Genomic DNA, 17328 nt, shown 5'->3' with positions numbered 1-17328 from the left:
TCATCTTTTCTGCTGAAGTTTTCTAAAGCTCATCATCAAAAAGGGCACAACATTTCAGTTAGGTCACTATTCAAAAGAATATACAGAAATTAAGTTGCACACTAACTCTTTATCAGGCACTGAGCATGGAGCTAAGTGCTTTACAAAATTACCTTATTTTGTAAGGAAATTAAGGTTTAGCATGTCCCAGGGCACCAGTAAATTGCAGAGCCAGGAAATTAGGAGGGCTATCTTCCTCCTATAGAATGATCTACATTACATAGGTAATTTAAAGACGTTCTTTTGCCTCTGGGAAAATACACAATAAAAGATTAAAAATGGTATCATTTAAATGGTGTTGTCAAGATAGAAAAGAATTAAATAAGATAAAAACAAAACAAAAATTTCGGTAAAATAATAAAATAGGCTGTGTTACTTAAATATGAGACAGGTTATACATGTATTAAAGTAATCTGATACAAAAACATAAAATTATAGACATAAAGAGATACGACATAAGTGTTAAAAAGTTAAAAAGTGATACCTAAAATATTTTAAATTTCATTTGATGCAATTTAGAGCTTTCTTGAGTTATAGTTTTCATATAACAAAGTGCACATATTTGCAATATATAATTTGATAAATTTGAACACAACTACACACTCATGAAAACATAAAAAAAGTCAAGATAATAAACATATCCATTAACCCTAGAAGTTTTCTCCTGCTTTTTTATCATCCCTCTCTCCACACTTCTTAGTTACCAGTCCTCTTCCTCCCTTCCTCCTGCAACTACTGATATGCTTTCAGTCACTACAGATTAGTTTGCATTTTTAGAACATTATATAAATGAAATAATACATTATCTACTCCTTTTCAGATAGCTTCTTTTGCTCAACATACTTATTTTGACATTTATCTATGCTGCTGCATAAATCAGCATATCATTTCTTTTTAGTGCTGCATAGTATTTCATTGTATGGCTATCTCACAAATTATTTATCCATCTACCTGTTGATATAAATTTGAGTGGTTCCCACTTTTAGACTATTACACATGAAACTGCTATGAACATTCATATACAAGGCTTTGTGTGAACATATACTTTCATTTCTCTTGAGCAAATATCTAGAAATGAAATGGCTGGATCATTTAGTAGGTGGATGTTTCACTTTTAAAGAAACTGACAAATTGTTTTCCAAAGTAGCTTTAGCATTTTATACTCCCACCAGTTAAATAAGCTCCAGTTGTGCCCCACCATCACCAATATTTGGCACAGTCGGCCTTTTTAGATTTAACCATTCTAACAGGTGCATAGTGATTTCTCATTGTGATCTTCTTTGCATTTCTGTAATGACTAACCACATTGGGCGTTTTTTGTGTGCTTATTTCCAATCTGCTCATCTTCTTTAGCAAAATGCCTATTCAAATCTTTTGCCGACATTTAATTGGGTTGTTTGTATTTTTATTATTGCGCTTTGGGAATTCTTTATATTTTTTGGATACAAGTCGTGATCAGATATGTGATTTACAAATATTTTCCCCTAGTTTATGGTCTATCCTTTTCATTTTCTTTAAAGTGTTTTACAGATAATGAAGTTCTTGATTTTGGTAATGTCTGACTTATCAATTTTTTTCATTTATAAATTATGCATTTGTTGTTATATTTAGGAAATCTTTGCTTAACACAAAGTCATGAAGTTTTTTAATTGCATTTTCTTATAGAAGTTTTATTATTTTAGGTTTTACAGTAAGGGTTTTAATCTATTTTGAGGTAATTTTCATCTGTGGTTTGAGGTATGGGTTGTGGTTATTTTGTCTATAGACATATAATTGATCCGAATCATTTTTTGAAAAAAAATTTTAATTGAATTGCCTTTGAACTTGTGTTGAAAAGCAACTGACCACTTATATGTGGGACTACTTCTCAACTCTCTTTTCTGTTCCATTGATCTATTTGTCTATTTGTATGCCAATGAAATGTTTTGATTACTATAGTTCTATAGGTAATTGAAATGAGAATTAGTAATTAGCTTTATATAGTAGTTGAAACAGAATTGAAATCAGGTAGTATCCCTCTTCCAACTTTGTTCTTTTTTAAAAAAATTTATTTGACTATTTTGGCTATCTGCATTTCCATGTGAATTCAATTTGGGGAGAAAGAACATCTTAATTATATTGAATTTTCTTGTTCACTCACATTGAAAATATCTTTTAATTTATTTAGTCTATTTTTCTCGGTAATTTTTCTCTATAATATTTTACAGATTTCAGTGTGTGGATTTTATAATTTCTTATCACATTTATTCCCAATAATTTACTATTTTGGTACTCTTGTACATAAAATTATTTTTTTAATTTTAACTTCCCACTTTCCATTTGTAGTATATAGAATTGGGGTTGATTTTAGTATATTGTCACGTATTCTACAACCTTGCTAAACTTTATTAGTTTTAGTACGTGTGTGTGTGTGTGTGTGTGTGTGTGTATGTGTAGATTCCATAAGATTGTTTGCATAAGTGATCATGCCATCTGTGAATAAAGACACTCCTACATATCCCTTTCCTACCTGGATGCTTTTATTTTCTTGCCTTATTGAACAGGCCAGAACTTCCAGTAGAATGTTCAATAGATGTAGTGTATGCCCTTGCCTTGTTCTTGATCTTAATCTTTCACCAGTTAGTATGTTAGCTGTTGTTTATTGTAGCTGCCTTTTATCAGGTTGAAGGAATTTCTTTTAATTCTTTGCTTGCTGAGAGTTATCAGAAATGGATGGTGTATTTTATCAAATGGGTTTTCTGCATTGATTGAGATAACTGGTTTTTTCTTTTTAATTTTTTTAATTAGGAGAATTACATTAATTTCTGAATGTTAAACCAACTTTTCACTTCTTAGAACAATCCTGCTTGGTCATAACATATTATTCTTTTTCTATATTGTTGGATTAGATTTGTTAAATTTTGTTAAGAATTCTTTCATCTATGTTTATGGCTGATATTTGTCTATAATTTTATTTTTTAAATCTCATTGTCTAATTTTGATATCAGAGTAATGATGTTGGTCTAATAGAACAAGAACTTCTTCCTTATCACTTTTTTATTAATAGGATTCATCAGTAAAGCCATATGGCTTGATTTTTTTTTTTTTTTTTAGGGAAAAAAGAATTTAACTACAGATTTAATTTTTTAAAAATAAATGTAAGAATATTCAAACTATCAATTTATTCTTGAGTGGGCTTTGATAGTTTGTAAACTTTAGGGAATTTGCTCATTTCATCTGAGTTGTAGAATTTGTTTGCCTAAATGTTTTAATAAGATTATTTTATTCATCTTTAAATATATGTAGAATCTGTAGTGATGTCAGCTCTTTCATTCTTGATGTTGGCAGTTTGTATCTTCTTTTTTTTCTTGCTCAATGAGTTCAATATTGATGTTCCCAGAGAACCAACTTTGGATTTGATTGATTTTTCTTTATTATTTTCTTCCTTCTGGTTTCTTAAGGTGGAAACTTAGTATATTAATTTGAGATTTTTAGATAGTATAGGTGTTTAGTGGTACAGATTTCTTCCTCAGTATCACTTTAAGCTTCCTACACATTTTGATATGTTCAGTGTTCATATCCAGATTTCCATCTAGTATCACTTTCCTTCTGCCCAAATGACTTTCTTTAATATTTCTTGTAGTATAGGTGTGCTGGTAGTGAATTATTTTAACATTTTATTTACAAAAATGTCTCAATTTTGCCTTCATTTTTATTAGGCATTTTTCTGTAAATAGCATTCTAATTTGAGGTGCTTTTTTTTTTTTTCTTTCAGTGCTTTAAAAATATTGCTCCATTATCTTCTTGTTTGCATTATTTCTAATGAGAAGTTTGTAGCTTTCTTGTCTTTTCCCTCATCTATATTGTGTCAATTTCTCTGGATGCTTTAGTAGTTTTCTCCTTAACACTGGTTTTAAGCAGTTTGATTATGATATACCTAGGTATAGGATTTCTTATGTTTCTTATACTTAGAATTTATTGAGCTTCTGGAATCTGTGGATTTTAAGTTTTCATCAAATTAGCAAATTTTTAAAGCATTATTTCTTCAATGGTTTGGACTTCCTTTGGGGACATATGTACATATGTAATACAGTTATAATAAATGCTTAATGTCTCTACTAACTCTACTAAGTGTGCCATTTCTGGGTCTATTTCTATTGATTGATTTTTCTCTTCATTTTGGGTACATTTTTTTCTGCTTTTTTGCTTGCCTGGTGATTTTTGAATGGATGCCAGACATTGTAAATTTTATACTTTTGGGGACTAAATATTTTTGAATTCTTGTATATGTTATTGAGTCTTGTTCTGGAACACATTTAAATTACTTGGAAACAGTGTAATCCTTTTGAGGCTTGCTATTAGAATTTGTTAGTTAGGTTTAGTGCAGAGTTTAGTCTAGGACTAATTATTTTACCCTCTGAGGCAATATCTTTCTTGACGCTTAACCGAGTATCTCATGAATTTAAAGATTTTCTACAATAGTTAGTTTAATAAGAACTTTTCTTGGCCCTGTGTGAGTTCTAAGAATTGCTCCTTCTAATCTTTTCTGGTAGATATATACCCTACCTCTGTTAGTTTCCTTAATAAATACACTGATCAGTAGTCAGATGAAGACTCAAGGGAGAACCTCTGCAGATTTTTGAACTTCTCTCTTTCTGAAAAGTTCTCTCCTCTCCAGTTCTTTGCTCTGAAACCTCTGGCAACTTTGGCCTCCTTCAACTCTTAGCTCTGTCTTCTGAACTCAAAGTCCGCTGGGTTTCAGGAGGCAGAGGTTGCAGTGAGCCGAGGTTGCGACATTGCACTCTAGCCTGAGCATCAAGAGCAAAACTCTGTCTCCAAAAAAAAAAGTCCATTGGGTTTTGTCTGTGTTTTCCCTCTCAGCTCCGAGGCCTGAAAACTACTCAGACCTTAAACTGGTTTAATGACAAGTTTCAACTCATTTATTTCTCCTTCCACAGAGATCACTATCCTATTTTGCCTGATGTCCAATGTCAGAAACTATTATTTCACATATTTTGTTCAGTTTCTTAGTTGTATCAAGCAGGAAAGTAAATCTACTCCCTGTTAATCTATCTTGGTTGAAAGTGAAAATCTCTAATTTTATGTGATTTTCATGGCAATTAACACAAATGATCTCTTCCTTTTTCTGTACCACTTTTCTTACTTGGTGTCTATGATACCACACTCTCCTGGCTTTCCTCTTATTTTGCCAGCCATTTGTTAGAATCCTTTCACTAGGGACTTTTTCTTTCCAACTCTAAATGGTGCCGGGTCCTGAGTCTTATTCCAATGTCCTACTCTTTTAGCCATCTATATTTTATTTCTCCGCTGACAGCTTTAGTGAGACCAATCAAGTTCATTTTTCAGCCACTATCATCTCCTCTCCGTTCTGCTTTCCCTCATCTTAGTCTGGCCCCCACACACTGTTCTCCAAATTGTAGCCACATGGAATAAATCAGACCATGTGCCCTTCTGAATAAGACCCTCTAATGCAACAGTGCTTCACCTGTTTTAGTTCATGGACTCCTTTGGAAGACTGGTGAAGTCTATGGACTCCTTCCCTGAAGAAATGTTTAAATGTACTAAATGATACATAGGACTCCAAGAAAGCCCATCCCATTGAAACATCGTATTCAAAATACTTAACAAGTAACCCAAAGTTTTGATACAGTTATGAATGTGCTTCATTTATTAGAACATAACATAAGAACTAATAGTGATGAGTGTAGAGATATTTTAAGTTATCCATAAGTATAATGTGATATGAAAATTTCTGTGATATTCATTGGTGACATCACAGATACTGGTAATACTATTGTAGCTTGTTGCTTAGATTCACGAAGCAGATGTTACATTTCTATCAAGGGTTAGTGGGGGAAAATAAGTTGTGATTTTTTTATTCATTCAGGTTGATGGGCTCTGAAGTCTATTCAGAAATTCCTTGTAGGTCATGAACCACTGGTTAAAAACTCCTGAAGGTTTTTTGTTAGAGGAAGAATAGAATCCAAATTTGTCATGATGGCCCAAGAGGCCGTGCATGATCCGGTCCCTGAGTGTCCCACACACCTTTCTGCCTACCCCTGTCCTCCTTAGTCATTGTGACCCCCAACTCCAGACCCTCATGCTCGCTGTGACCTTGTTTGAAATATTACCATCCCTCTCCTGGTCATTGACTTATTGCCTCTTTGATCCAAATGCACTTTTTTGTCTGATAAATATTTCTCTTTTACAGTGGGCAAGAGGTTAAGCCCTGTCAGTAGAGGGTGCAGCAAAGACATTGCAGGAGGAGATATTTCTTCCTGTTCTTTCCAGTGCTCATTGGGAAAGCTCCTACAGGGTGAGTTTTTCTCCTCTGCCCTGCCTGCATAGGTTTTCAGAGGCAGGTGCCTGCAGAGTGCAGCTTTCTCTTCTGTGTGGCCGCCGGTTGCTTTCCCCAGCTCTTGGCTTAGGGTATGGAGGCATAACTATGAGCACAGGCCTGGGTCTCGGCCAGGTCACTAATGGCTGCACCCTCCCACTTGCAGAAGTGCCCTAGACTCCTGCAGATGACAACCTTGGCCAGCTTCTTGTTCCAATAGTGCCCAGTGGCCAGCAGTTTCCCCAGCACCTGGTAGGTTCTGAAGCTCAGCCCCATCCTGTGGAAGGCCTCCCTTGGCACCCTTGAGGGCAAGGCCCCACGAGCAAGGTACCACAGCAACTTCTCTGCCATCCAGTGAGCCATAACTGTGCTCTTTCCATTGAGATCTGACTCTTTGCCTTGCTGGAGAGAACAAAGGGATCTTCTATGGGTGCTGTATTTCACTCCAGGGGTAGTGGTTGCTTCTTTTATCTGCTACTTCTGTATTCTCTAGAGGTATCTTAACTTTCACTACCCAACTCCCCATACTACAATCTCCTCTTAATGATTCATTATACTAAACTTTCTCTGTCATTGTGTGCTTTCTGTTTCCTGACTGGATCTAGACTAATAGAACTCCCATTAACTCTGCTCTAAAATACTGCTCCATTTCTTTTTCATTTCATTATTGATCTTTGTTTATTTTATTTTATTTTGTTTTTTAGTTTGTTTTTTGAGACAGGGTCTCACTCTGTCGCCCAGGCTGGAGTGCAGTGGTGTGATCTTGGTTCACTGCAACCTTTGCCTCCCCAATTCAAGTGATTCTCCTGCCTCAGCCTCTCAAGTAGCTGGGATTACAGGCATGTGCCATCACACCCAGCTAATTTTTTATATTTTTAGTAGAGACAAGGTTTCACCATGTTGGTCAGCTGCTGTTGAACTCCTGACCTCAAGTGATCTGCCCGCCTTGACTTCCCAAAGTGCTGGGATTACAGGTGTGAACTACTCACCCAGCCTATTTATTTTATTTTTATTTATTTCAGAGATGGGTTCTTGCTCTGTTGCTCAGGCTGGGGTACAGTAGCATGATCATAGCTCACTGCAGCCTTGAACTCTTAAGCTCAAGCGATCCTCCTGCCTCAACCTCTCTTGTAGCTATTATTATAGACATGTCACTGTCCCCAGTTCATTATTGATTATTACAGTCTCTTCACTTCCTTGTTTATTTTTCACTGGATTACCACGGTCTTAAAGAGTCCCTTAAAAATATGGCCATTGAGCCAATCCTAGCTTATTTCGGTTCTTGGTTGTAGTACCGTGTATCTGTTTCCTGCCTCCCCAGGCTCACAGATTTTTATAAGCTTTAGCTCCAGGCATTGGCTAACCAGGTTTTTCTGCCTACTTTTCAGAGCAGGTCTGTGACTATTGTCCAGCTCACCACTTTGTGCTTTTGCTCTAGTTCTGGTGTGAAGAGCTATTCCTCCTGTTTAGAGCCTAGATACATCTTACTGGTTTTTCTCATTTTATATTTTATCATTTCCATGTGTGTGGAGCATGTAGTTGTATCAGATTGTAAACCAATTATATCATTTTTGTCCAGAGATCTGGAAATTCCTTTTTAAATGTTCTGTTTTTCATCTTTCTTAGGTTTTGAAAATCCACTTTATAAATATGGTGTATTTTTAGACTTAGAGGCAGATTTCCATAGTGTTTTCAGCAGTTGCTGAGGCAGGTCCAGCAGCTATCAATAGATGTTTTAACACAGTGTTTCCTACACTCTTGCCTAGTGTCTCAGTACAAACTTTCATGTACTATATTCTTAACATACATTTGCCATATGGCATACCATCTATACCATTATTTTTCTTTGCATGCTTATTTATTTAAATGGACTTAAAAATAAAATTAGCAGAAAAGGAAAAATGTCTAAGTGTAAATGCTGTAGAGGACTACATACCTAAAAGGAAAGAGTGTAGCTAAAATTAAAAGCAATAGATTAGCAATGCCAGAGAAGGACAAGAGGGGTTTTGGGACGGATAATCCAGAGGCTTCAGGCAGATAATTGACAGGTGAGACCAAGGAAAGTGGGCATGAAGATGGTGAGAACAGCTAAGAGGCGATTCAATCTCAAGTCTCTGTTAGTCCCAAGGAGAAGGAGGAAACTCTAGTTTGGGAGGAAATAATGGGCCAAAGATAGGTATGGGATGGTATGGATGCTGGAGGTTAGGGGATTGAAGCTGAGATACAGGGCAAGGGTGAGGGATTTCAAGGCATGCAAGGTTACGGAGCACCAGGGGCTAGCAAAGATCGACTAGGGTGGAAAGAGGGCTGGAGCTCAGTGAATTGGGAGGCTGGGAGAAGCATGGGTTAAGGTGGTATTAAGATGGAAGGGTGTTTTGTAAGAGGGTGCTACAGAGAATGTTCAGGGTGTGGGATGGAGGCTCAAAGCAGGTGTCGGGCATGTTAAGAGAAAGAAGGTGGAATTGAGACAGAGAAGTGAGAATTCAGGTGCAGACGGGAACTGCAGGGAGGTATGAAGGGTATCAGCGGAAGGAGAGTCAAAGCAGGTGATGTGGGGCTCGGGCAGAGCCTGGGGGTGCGGGGGTAAGAGTGGGCACAGTAAGCATGGGAACAAATACTCCCACCCCAGTGAGCAAGGCTTCTCAAATTGTGCCCTGGGACTGCAAGCCTGGGTCGTGTACATGCTGGGCCTATCTGTATTCTGGAAGTGGCATGCCTCTGATCTGACTCAAATTAATCTTGGGCATCACCATTAGTATCTCCATCACATTTACCAAGGCATTGTTTTAACCCATGGTTTGCTTCATAGGAGAAACATCATCTAACAGTCTCATGAGATTTTTTTTTTTCCCCTGGTAAAGAAGGACCTCTGATATAAAGGCAGCCTTTTTAGACAGACTTACCTAGAGTGTCACACCGATGCTAGAGCGAAGTTTGGGAAAGACATGTTTTGTGAGCTTAGTGCTACAGTAATATTTTCCTATAAATAAATTTTAAATTTTACAAGGATTAAATCAAAATTAGAAAACATGTAGGAAAAACTGGTTGATCGCTGAGCCATTACCTCTTTAGATTGGATGGATTCCTCGGCCTTGTCAGTGAAGTCTGACTTGATGCTATTCACAGAGCACAGAGAAAGTGAGTTAGTCTTCCTTTCAGTAGAATATGTCATTGACTCCATCTGTTCATCAGCGTTTTTAATATCCTTACAGGAAGAATATACAGGTTATCATTGTAAGAATGCCTTAAAAATTCAAGGAAATCTTATTAAGCATCTCTTTAAAGCTGTTATCGCCTTTGCTATTGAAAGTGGCATATTGTAATGTAGTTCTTGCTGAACAGCTTTCAGGCTTGAGAGAACTGATAAGTCTATCTCATACTAAAATCTTAGTGACTAACAATAGCTCATTGTCCTTTCTTTTCCAAGGACCTGTATAATCACCTGCAGAAAACAATGCCTTAATCGAAACAATTATATCACTAACAAGGAGAGATCTTAGTAAGAGGAGCTTTTTGAGACAGAAGATACTGTTTCTGATGCTTTCTTCCTAGCCATTTCTGGGGCTTATAAATTTGTAGTATTTAATTGGGTACTTATATGTGAGATTGGGCCTGAGAGAGATCTCGGGAGACAATCATGCTTTCCAGGCCTGCTCCTGCTACCCATCCTGAACTGTGAACAAAACACAGAACTAACATGGCCTGCTCCTCAACAATAAGAAATTCCAAAGCAATCAAATTAACCTTAAAGGCCAGGCACAGTCGTCACCCCTGTAATCCCGGCACTCTGGGAAACGGAGACGTGTGGATCACTTCAGGCCATGAGTTTCAGACCAGCCTGGCCAACATATAACACCCTGTCTCTACTAAAAATACAAAATATTAGTTGGGTGTGGTGGTGCGTGCCTGTGATCCCAGCTACTCAGGAGGCTGAGGCTGAGGCTTGAACTTGGGAGGCGGAGGCTGCAGTGAACCGAGATTGCACCACTACACTCCAGCCTGGGTGACAGCAAGACTGTGTCTCGAAATAAACATTTTTAACTTTAAAGAAGCTGTTTATTGGTACATTATAGGATAGAACCAAGTTCAAAATCAAATTGCTCTAGGTCTAGATTTTCTTTTTCTTGCTACTCATGAGACCACTTTAGTGAAATAAAGGAGCTACAGATTCTCTGTTCATTTGAATGTGGTATGAGTAAATCTGTGACTTTCCCAGGAGGAGATGGGAGGAGGACAAGAGAAATGAGAAGCCCAGCTAAGTTGCTGACAGCGTGGGGAAGAGATGGAAAATGTAGATCAATTTAGATGCACAAGGAGAATGTGCACATGGAAGACTTTCCAGGGACACCGTGATTCTTTGACAAGCTTAACAACTGTTAATCAGTCATTTAAAGAGATAATGAACTTTAACCAGCCCCAGACTATCCAAACATCTTTAATCAGGCATTTCTTTTTGCTATCATTTTCTTTTTTTTCCTGTAAATGTCTCTGCCATGAAAGAAATATTTTATATGGCTTTGAAATTTTTTATTTTTTGTTTTTATTATTTATTTCCTTATTTAAAGAGTAGGTCTTACTGTGTTGCCCAAACTAGTGCTAAACTCCTTAGCTCAAGCAGTCCTTCTGCCCCAGCCTTTCAAGTAGCTGAGATTACAGGAACTAGCCATCATGTCCTGCCTTGTTTGGCTTTTCTCCCCTGCCCCCAGGAGTTACTCACTTTGTGGCAAGTTTAAAATAAAACTTTGACCTCTCCTCATAATAAATTTTCTGAAAAGGTGCTTTAGTAAGTCAAAGAAAATTTCTTTTCCTGAGAAAGTCTCTGGACAAAATAATGATGACAATAAGCTTTGATATGTGTATATCTCTGTGTATATGTGTATCAAAAATACACATTTTGATATGTGTATGTGTTTATATTTCATTTTCACATAGAAATCCACTAAAGCAATATACATGTATATGATCATGGACAGTCTAGGTAAATAATTAAAATATTAATCTCCATAGTTTGAACTTTTCTAAAAAGTTTGATCAAATAATGTTAATGTCAATAACATAATAAAATTTATTACACTAACAATAATTCTAAGTACTTTATATGATTTAGCCTGTTTAATACTCACAATAATTTATTAATAGGTTATTACTATTTCCCTTTTCTTAGAGATTAGGAAATTGATGCACTGAGAATTTAAATAACTTGCTCAAGGACCTAAAACTATTAAGTGGTGGAGTCAACTTGCAGTGAACACAGAGTTCATCATCTTAAGCACTTTGCTGTACTGCTTCTCAGGATTATTTTAGCAGCATTAACTGTGATATTTGTGACAATCACAAATCATCAAAATTGATTAATTTTGATTCCACAGTCAATATTGGCAAATAAGTATGTGCAGATCTTCAAAAGTGAGTTACTTGTTTGTGCAGATATTATGTATGTTACATTTACTGTACAATGCTTAGAATATTATACTTAGTATTAATATTTAAAATAGTGTTGTTATATCTAATTGGACATCATTTTAGGTAATCAGAGAATACTAATCCATTTTAAATAAGGTATTTAAAATTTTTACACATTCGTTCCACTAACACACCACTTTTTCTTTTTATATAATGTGAAAGCCTTTAACTTAAGACATAATAATGGAGTTTTAGTTTAATCACAATAAAAAATAAAGATGTACTACTCCAAAGAAAGATCTGATTATACTAGTATTAATAGTTTTAAAAAAATCTCAAAATAGGGTTAACTCAACCAGTTATTTCCTTTTATTGCAACCCATATTAGTTTCAAAATATTAAACTTCATAAATTATTAAGTGTATTGTGGAATAAAAATTCAGTTATATAACACCTCACTTTTATTTTTGAAGCACAAAATATGAACTAATATGAAATAAAATCAGCATCAGACAGTTTTTCAATAAAAACTACATTTTCAAACCTATTTTACTGTATTGCTTCTTAGGGTATGTTCAGAAATATTTCATTTTAGCACAGTTGGAGAAAGCTAGGGTTTGAAATTTGAAGTTATAAACTTGATGAAGAGATGGGGGCTCATAACTTTCTAAATTTGCTAATTTATAAAATAATAATATTGACATCAAAGATATTATTAGAAAGTTGAAGAAGACCAAAAAGGGTTGAAATCAGTTATCTATAGAAGAGCCCTTCAAAAAAAGGCTGCCTTCCAGGTCAAGAGAAGAAAGCCAGGCTGGAACAAAGAAGAGAGCTATAGCTTAATTCCCACGACCTATATTAATGTGTCCTAATGAGAAAGTTATGTGAAATCCAGTAGGGTGGATCCATGACACGCACAAGTATGGATCCTAAAGAAGGGGAATTTGCTGTGTGCCTTCAGCATCATCATGCCCCCGCTTGATTGCCCAATATGAGCTTTCTGGTCCATCTGTGGTGATGCGGTAGCACACATAGTAAGGTTTTATGTGTGCATCCCTTCATTCAGCAAATGTTTATTGAGTGCCCACTGTGTGCCAGGTATTGTCTTAGGTGCTTCCTACACAAATTAAGTCTCAACTCTTTTGCCTGGCTTCTAAGAACTTCCATGATCTGACGTTCATTATCGAACTCTTTCCCATTATACCCTCAACACTCACAAGTACTTAAGGAAAGCTGACCTCCTTTTTGTTTCAGTCGCACACCAGGTTCCTTCTTGCTTCTATGCTGTTGTTCTGCCTACCTGAATTTGTCCTTCATGTTCACCCCCAGCTCCCATCTTTTAACTTTAAAGACCTCTTCCATGAAACCTTTTATGGGTAATATAGCTCTGTCTCTCCCCATCAATCTTGTTTTTTCTTTTTACAACTAATAATATCTATATGCACGATTTTGCAATTTGCCTCTGTAGCTAAGTTTTAAGTCTTTAAATAAGGACTGTGTGTTATATTTCTTTGTGTTCTAGCCAAAGATCACAGTATCTACCACATACAAGTTTTTGTTTGTTTGTTCGGTTTTTTTGAGACAGAGTCTCACTCTGTTGGCAGGCTGGAGTGCAGTGGTGCAATCTCAGCTCACTGCAACCTCCAACTCTCTGTCAAGCAATTCTCTTGCCTCAGCCTCCCGAGTAGCTGGAACTGCAGGCATGCGCCACCACACCCAGCTAATTTTTGTATTTTTTGTAGAGACGAGGTTTCACCATGTTGGCCAGGATGGTCTCGATCTCCTGACCTCGTGATCTGCCCTCCTCAGCCTCCCAAATTGCTGGGATTACAGGTGTGGGCCACCCTGCCTGGCCACATACAAGTTTTGAAGCCTATTTGGGGGGTGCCTGGCAGATATTAGGTACCAGGTACCCATTACTTCTTCAACTTTCAGCATATTATTTAGCACAACACTGAGGATTTGAAACCCTTAATTTCTTTACTGAGGAACTATAAACTTCGGTTGCTTTTTGAAATTTAAGATTATAATTTGCAACTTTTGTTTTCTAGTGTGGTATGATCTCTGAAACGTTAAAAATAAACCCTGCTAACATAGCATTATGTCACATAAGCATTACCTGTGACATCACAAGTGAATAATATAAACCTCGTTTTGCCATTAGTTCAGCATGTGCTCCTTTTTCCGCCACCATTCCATCCTTTATGGTCACAATCAAATCTGCACTTCGAATAGTAGAAAGTCGGTGTGCTACCACGATTGTAGTCCGACCTTTACTTGCCTACAGAATAAAAAGCATAGAAAATAAATATGATATTAGTAGAAATAACATCCTTTGCACTATTTAAGAAATCTTTGTTGACTCGGCACAGTGGCTCATGCCTGTAATCTCAGCACTTTGGGAGGCTGAGGAGGGTGGATCACCTGAGGTCAGGAGTTAGAGATCAGCCCGGCCAACATGGTAAAACCCCGTCTCTACTAAAAATACAAAAATTATCCAGTCTTGGTGGTGGGCACCTGTAATCTCAGCTACTTGGAAGGCTGAGGCAGGAGAATCGCTTGAACCTGGGAGGCAGAGGTTGTAATGAGCTGAGATCATGCCATTTCACTCCAGCCTGGGCAACCAGAGTGAAACTCCGTCGAAAGAAAGGAAGAAAGAAAGAAAGAAAGAAAGAGAGAGAGAGAGAAAGAGAAAGAAAGAGGAAGGAAGGAAGGAAGGAATGAAGGAATCTTTGTTGCAGTATCATTGTAAATATTAAAGTATCTTATCCTTGGATACAGAAATTTGGAAACTTGAATAGAATAAGAAGACCAATAGAAATTAGAATGAAAAGAAAGTCAGAAAGTTAATTGTTTTCATCTTTAAAATTGGGATATTACTTAACTATTTGGTTACAAATTCAAAGTAATATGTATTTTTAACTTTTTTACAAGTACCATTAATATATGGAAAAGTGCACATAAGGGTACATACAGATCAGTGCATTTCAAACGGAATACACCCCTATCGTAGTATCCAGGTCAAGAATCCCATCATTACCAGCACCTACAAGTCCATCTCATGCTCTTCTCAAGTCACTCTTAACACTCACCTATACCAAGGGTCATCACTATCCCAATTTCTAACAACAGAACTTGTTTTGATTTTCTGGTAATTTATATAAATGAGATTATGCATTGTATACTCTTCTGTGTCTGGATCTTTTCACTCAACATTATGTTTTTGAGATTCATCCATTTGGTTGTAGAGAGTTGCAGATAATTTATTCTTATTGCCACACAGTATTCTATTGTGTGACTATACCACAACTTATTTATCCACTCTATTCCTGTTTGGCATTTAGATCGTTTTTAAGTTTTTTTTTTTTCCCCTACTATGTTGCTGTAAATGTTTATTTGATGAACATATGTACACAATTCTAGTGTTATACCTAGGAGAGGAATTGCTGAGTCATAAAGTGTGTATATGCTCTGCTTCATTAGATTCTGCCAAATAGGTTTTCCAAGTGGTTGCCCTATTTTATAAACCCCCCAGTAGTGCAACAGGGCCATGGTTGCTCTGTCTTCTAAGACTTGGTTCTTTCTGTCTGATGGGTGAGAACTATCATATTGTGACTTTTATCGGCATTTTCCCGATGACTACTAAAGTTGAACAACTTTTCAAATGACTAGTGACAATTTGGATATTCTCTCTTGTGAATTGTCCACATTTTTTCTCATTTTTCTATTAGAACTGTATTTTTATTTTTAATTTTCATGAGTTGTTTATATACTCCAGATGTGAGAACTTTGTTGAATACCATGTATTACAATGAAAGTTTCTCTTTATGTGATTGTCTTTTCACTCTGTCTCTTTCTATCTCTCTCTCTTTTTTTTTTTGAGACAGAGTTTAGCTCTCGTTGCCTAGGCGGGAGTGCAATGGCATGATCTCAGCTCACTGCAACCGCTGCCTCCCAGGTTCAAGCAATTCTCTCCTGCCTCAGCCTCCCAAGTAGCTGGGATTGCAGGCACTCGCCACCACACCCAGCTAATTCTTTGTATTTTTAGTAGAGACGGGATTTCACCATGTTAGCCAGGCTGGTCTTGAACTCCTGATCTCAGGTGATCCGTCCACATCAGCCTCCCAAAGTGCTGGGATTACAGGTGTGAGCCACTGTACCTGGCTTTCTTTTCACTCTCTTAATGGTGTCTTTTCATGAACAGAATTTCAAAATTTTAATGAAGTCCAATTTATCAATTTTTTTCTTTTACAATTTGTGCTTTTTGAGTACTTTTAAGAAATCTTTACTCCAAGGTCACACAGATGTTTTTCTATGTTTTACCTTACAATCTTTATAATTTGCCTTTCATATTTGGATGTGATGTAAAGCACCTGGAATTAGTTTTTGTGTGTGATGCCAAGTAGGAGTCAATGTACATTTTCCCCATACAGTTAACCAAGTATCCCAACAGCATATTTTGAAGACCATCATTTCCCTCTATACTTCAGAACTGCCTTTACCATAAATCAGGTGGCAATTGTTTTGTGTCTGTTTTTGTATTCTACTTGCTATTCTGCTGTTCAGCTTGTCTGTCACTGCACCAATGCTATCCTGTTTTAACTACTATAGACTTAAAACAGGTATTGAAAACCATTAGTTTACCCCTTCCAGCTTATTCTTCCTCTGAAAGATTTTGTGGACTATTCTTTAGGTAATGTGTTTTTTGTTTGTTTGTTTGTTTTTCTGTAAATGCCTACCACAATAACTGACACTTCTGGCACTACAAATTTGCTAGGGAATCAACAATCGACAGCTAACATTGTTACTATTCATATTATTACTGTGTTACTGCTATTTACTTTTCTGATTCTTATCTACTATAGAGCAGGAAAACGGAACTCAGAAAGTTAAGAACCTTGTTCAGGGCCTCATTCAGTCACTGGAAGGACTGGTACTAAAACCTGGTGTGGTTTTCCCTCCTCTCTCCACAAGGTCTCTTCATTGCAATAGATAAACTTGATTAAGCAGGTGATAATTTCTTTCAAACTTTTTTCCAAATCTATAAGAGAAGGGAACCTCTCAAGACATTGGTTATTAAGATTAAATGATAATGTGGAAAAGATGTATGATATAATGCTACCTGTAAAAATGCAGGAAAAATACATATCCTATTATAACTATGTTTTAAAAAAATTACCTATAAAAAGACACCTATATAGAAATCTATCAATATCCTAACAGTGCCTGTTCTTAGTTATTGGGCCTATGGATTGTATTTTTCTCATCTCAATTTCCCCAATTTTATTTAGTGTACATGTATTGCACTTTTGTTTACAAGTAAGACAGTTTTAGAAGGGTGTGACTCTTGGTTTAATGCTCTGCTGCTGCCATTCTGGAGTTCTTAATAGTTTTTGAATAAGAGGCTCCACATTTTCATTTTGTGCTGGACCCCACAAACTGCGTAGCTGGCCTTGACCACTGACAGAGGTAAAAAGGGTTCAATGTGAGTCGACTTCAGCTGGTTTTTTTTCCCACGTGTAGATTTTAAGAGAGTCATTTAAAGAGCG

The 17328-nt window shown here is 36.6% G+C and overlaps 1 protein-coding gene across 1 annotated transcript in view; it reads right to left on the bottom strand.

Moving 5' to 3' along the window:
• Positions 1-17328, bottom strand: part of ABCB5 (ATP binding cassette subfamily B member 5) — a 126864-nt gene that overhangs the window by 56849 nt on the left and 52687 nt on the right. The window contains exons 14-15 of the mRNA XM_050785400.1: positions 13899-14060; positions 9441-9581 (exon numbers count right to left, since the gene is read on the bottom strand). Coding sequence (XP_050641357.1) covers positions 9441-9581; positions 13899-14060 — 303 coding nt within the window. The remainder of the gene's footprint in view (positions 1-9440; positions 9582-13898; positions 14061-17328) is intronic.

This window comes from Macaca thibetana, chromosome 3 (assembly GCF_024542745.1).
Source record: "Macaca thibetana thibetana isolate TM-01 chromosome 3, ASM2454274v1, whole genome shotgun sequence".
NCBI lineage: Eukaryota > Metazoa > Chordata > Mammalia > Primates > Cercopithecidae > Macaca > Macaca thibetana.
This window is presented reverse-complemented; position numbering and strand designations above follow the sequence as displayed.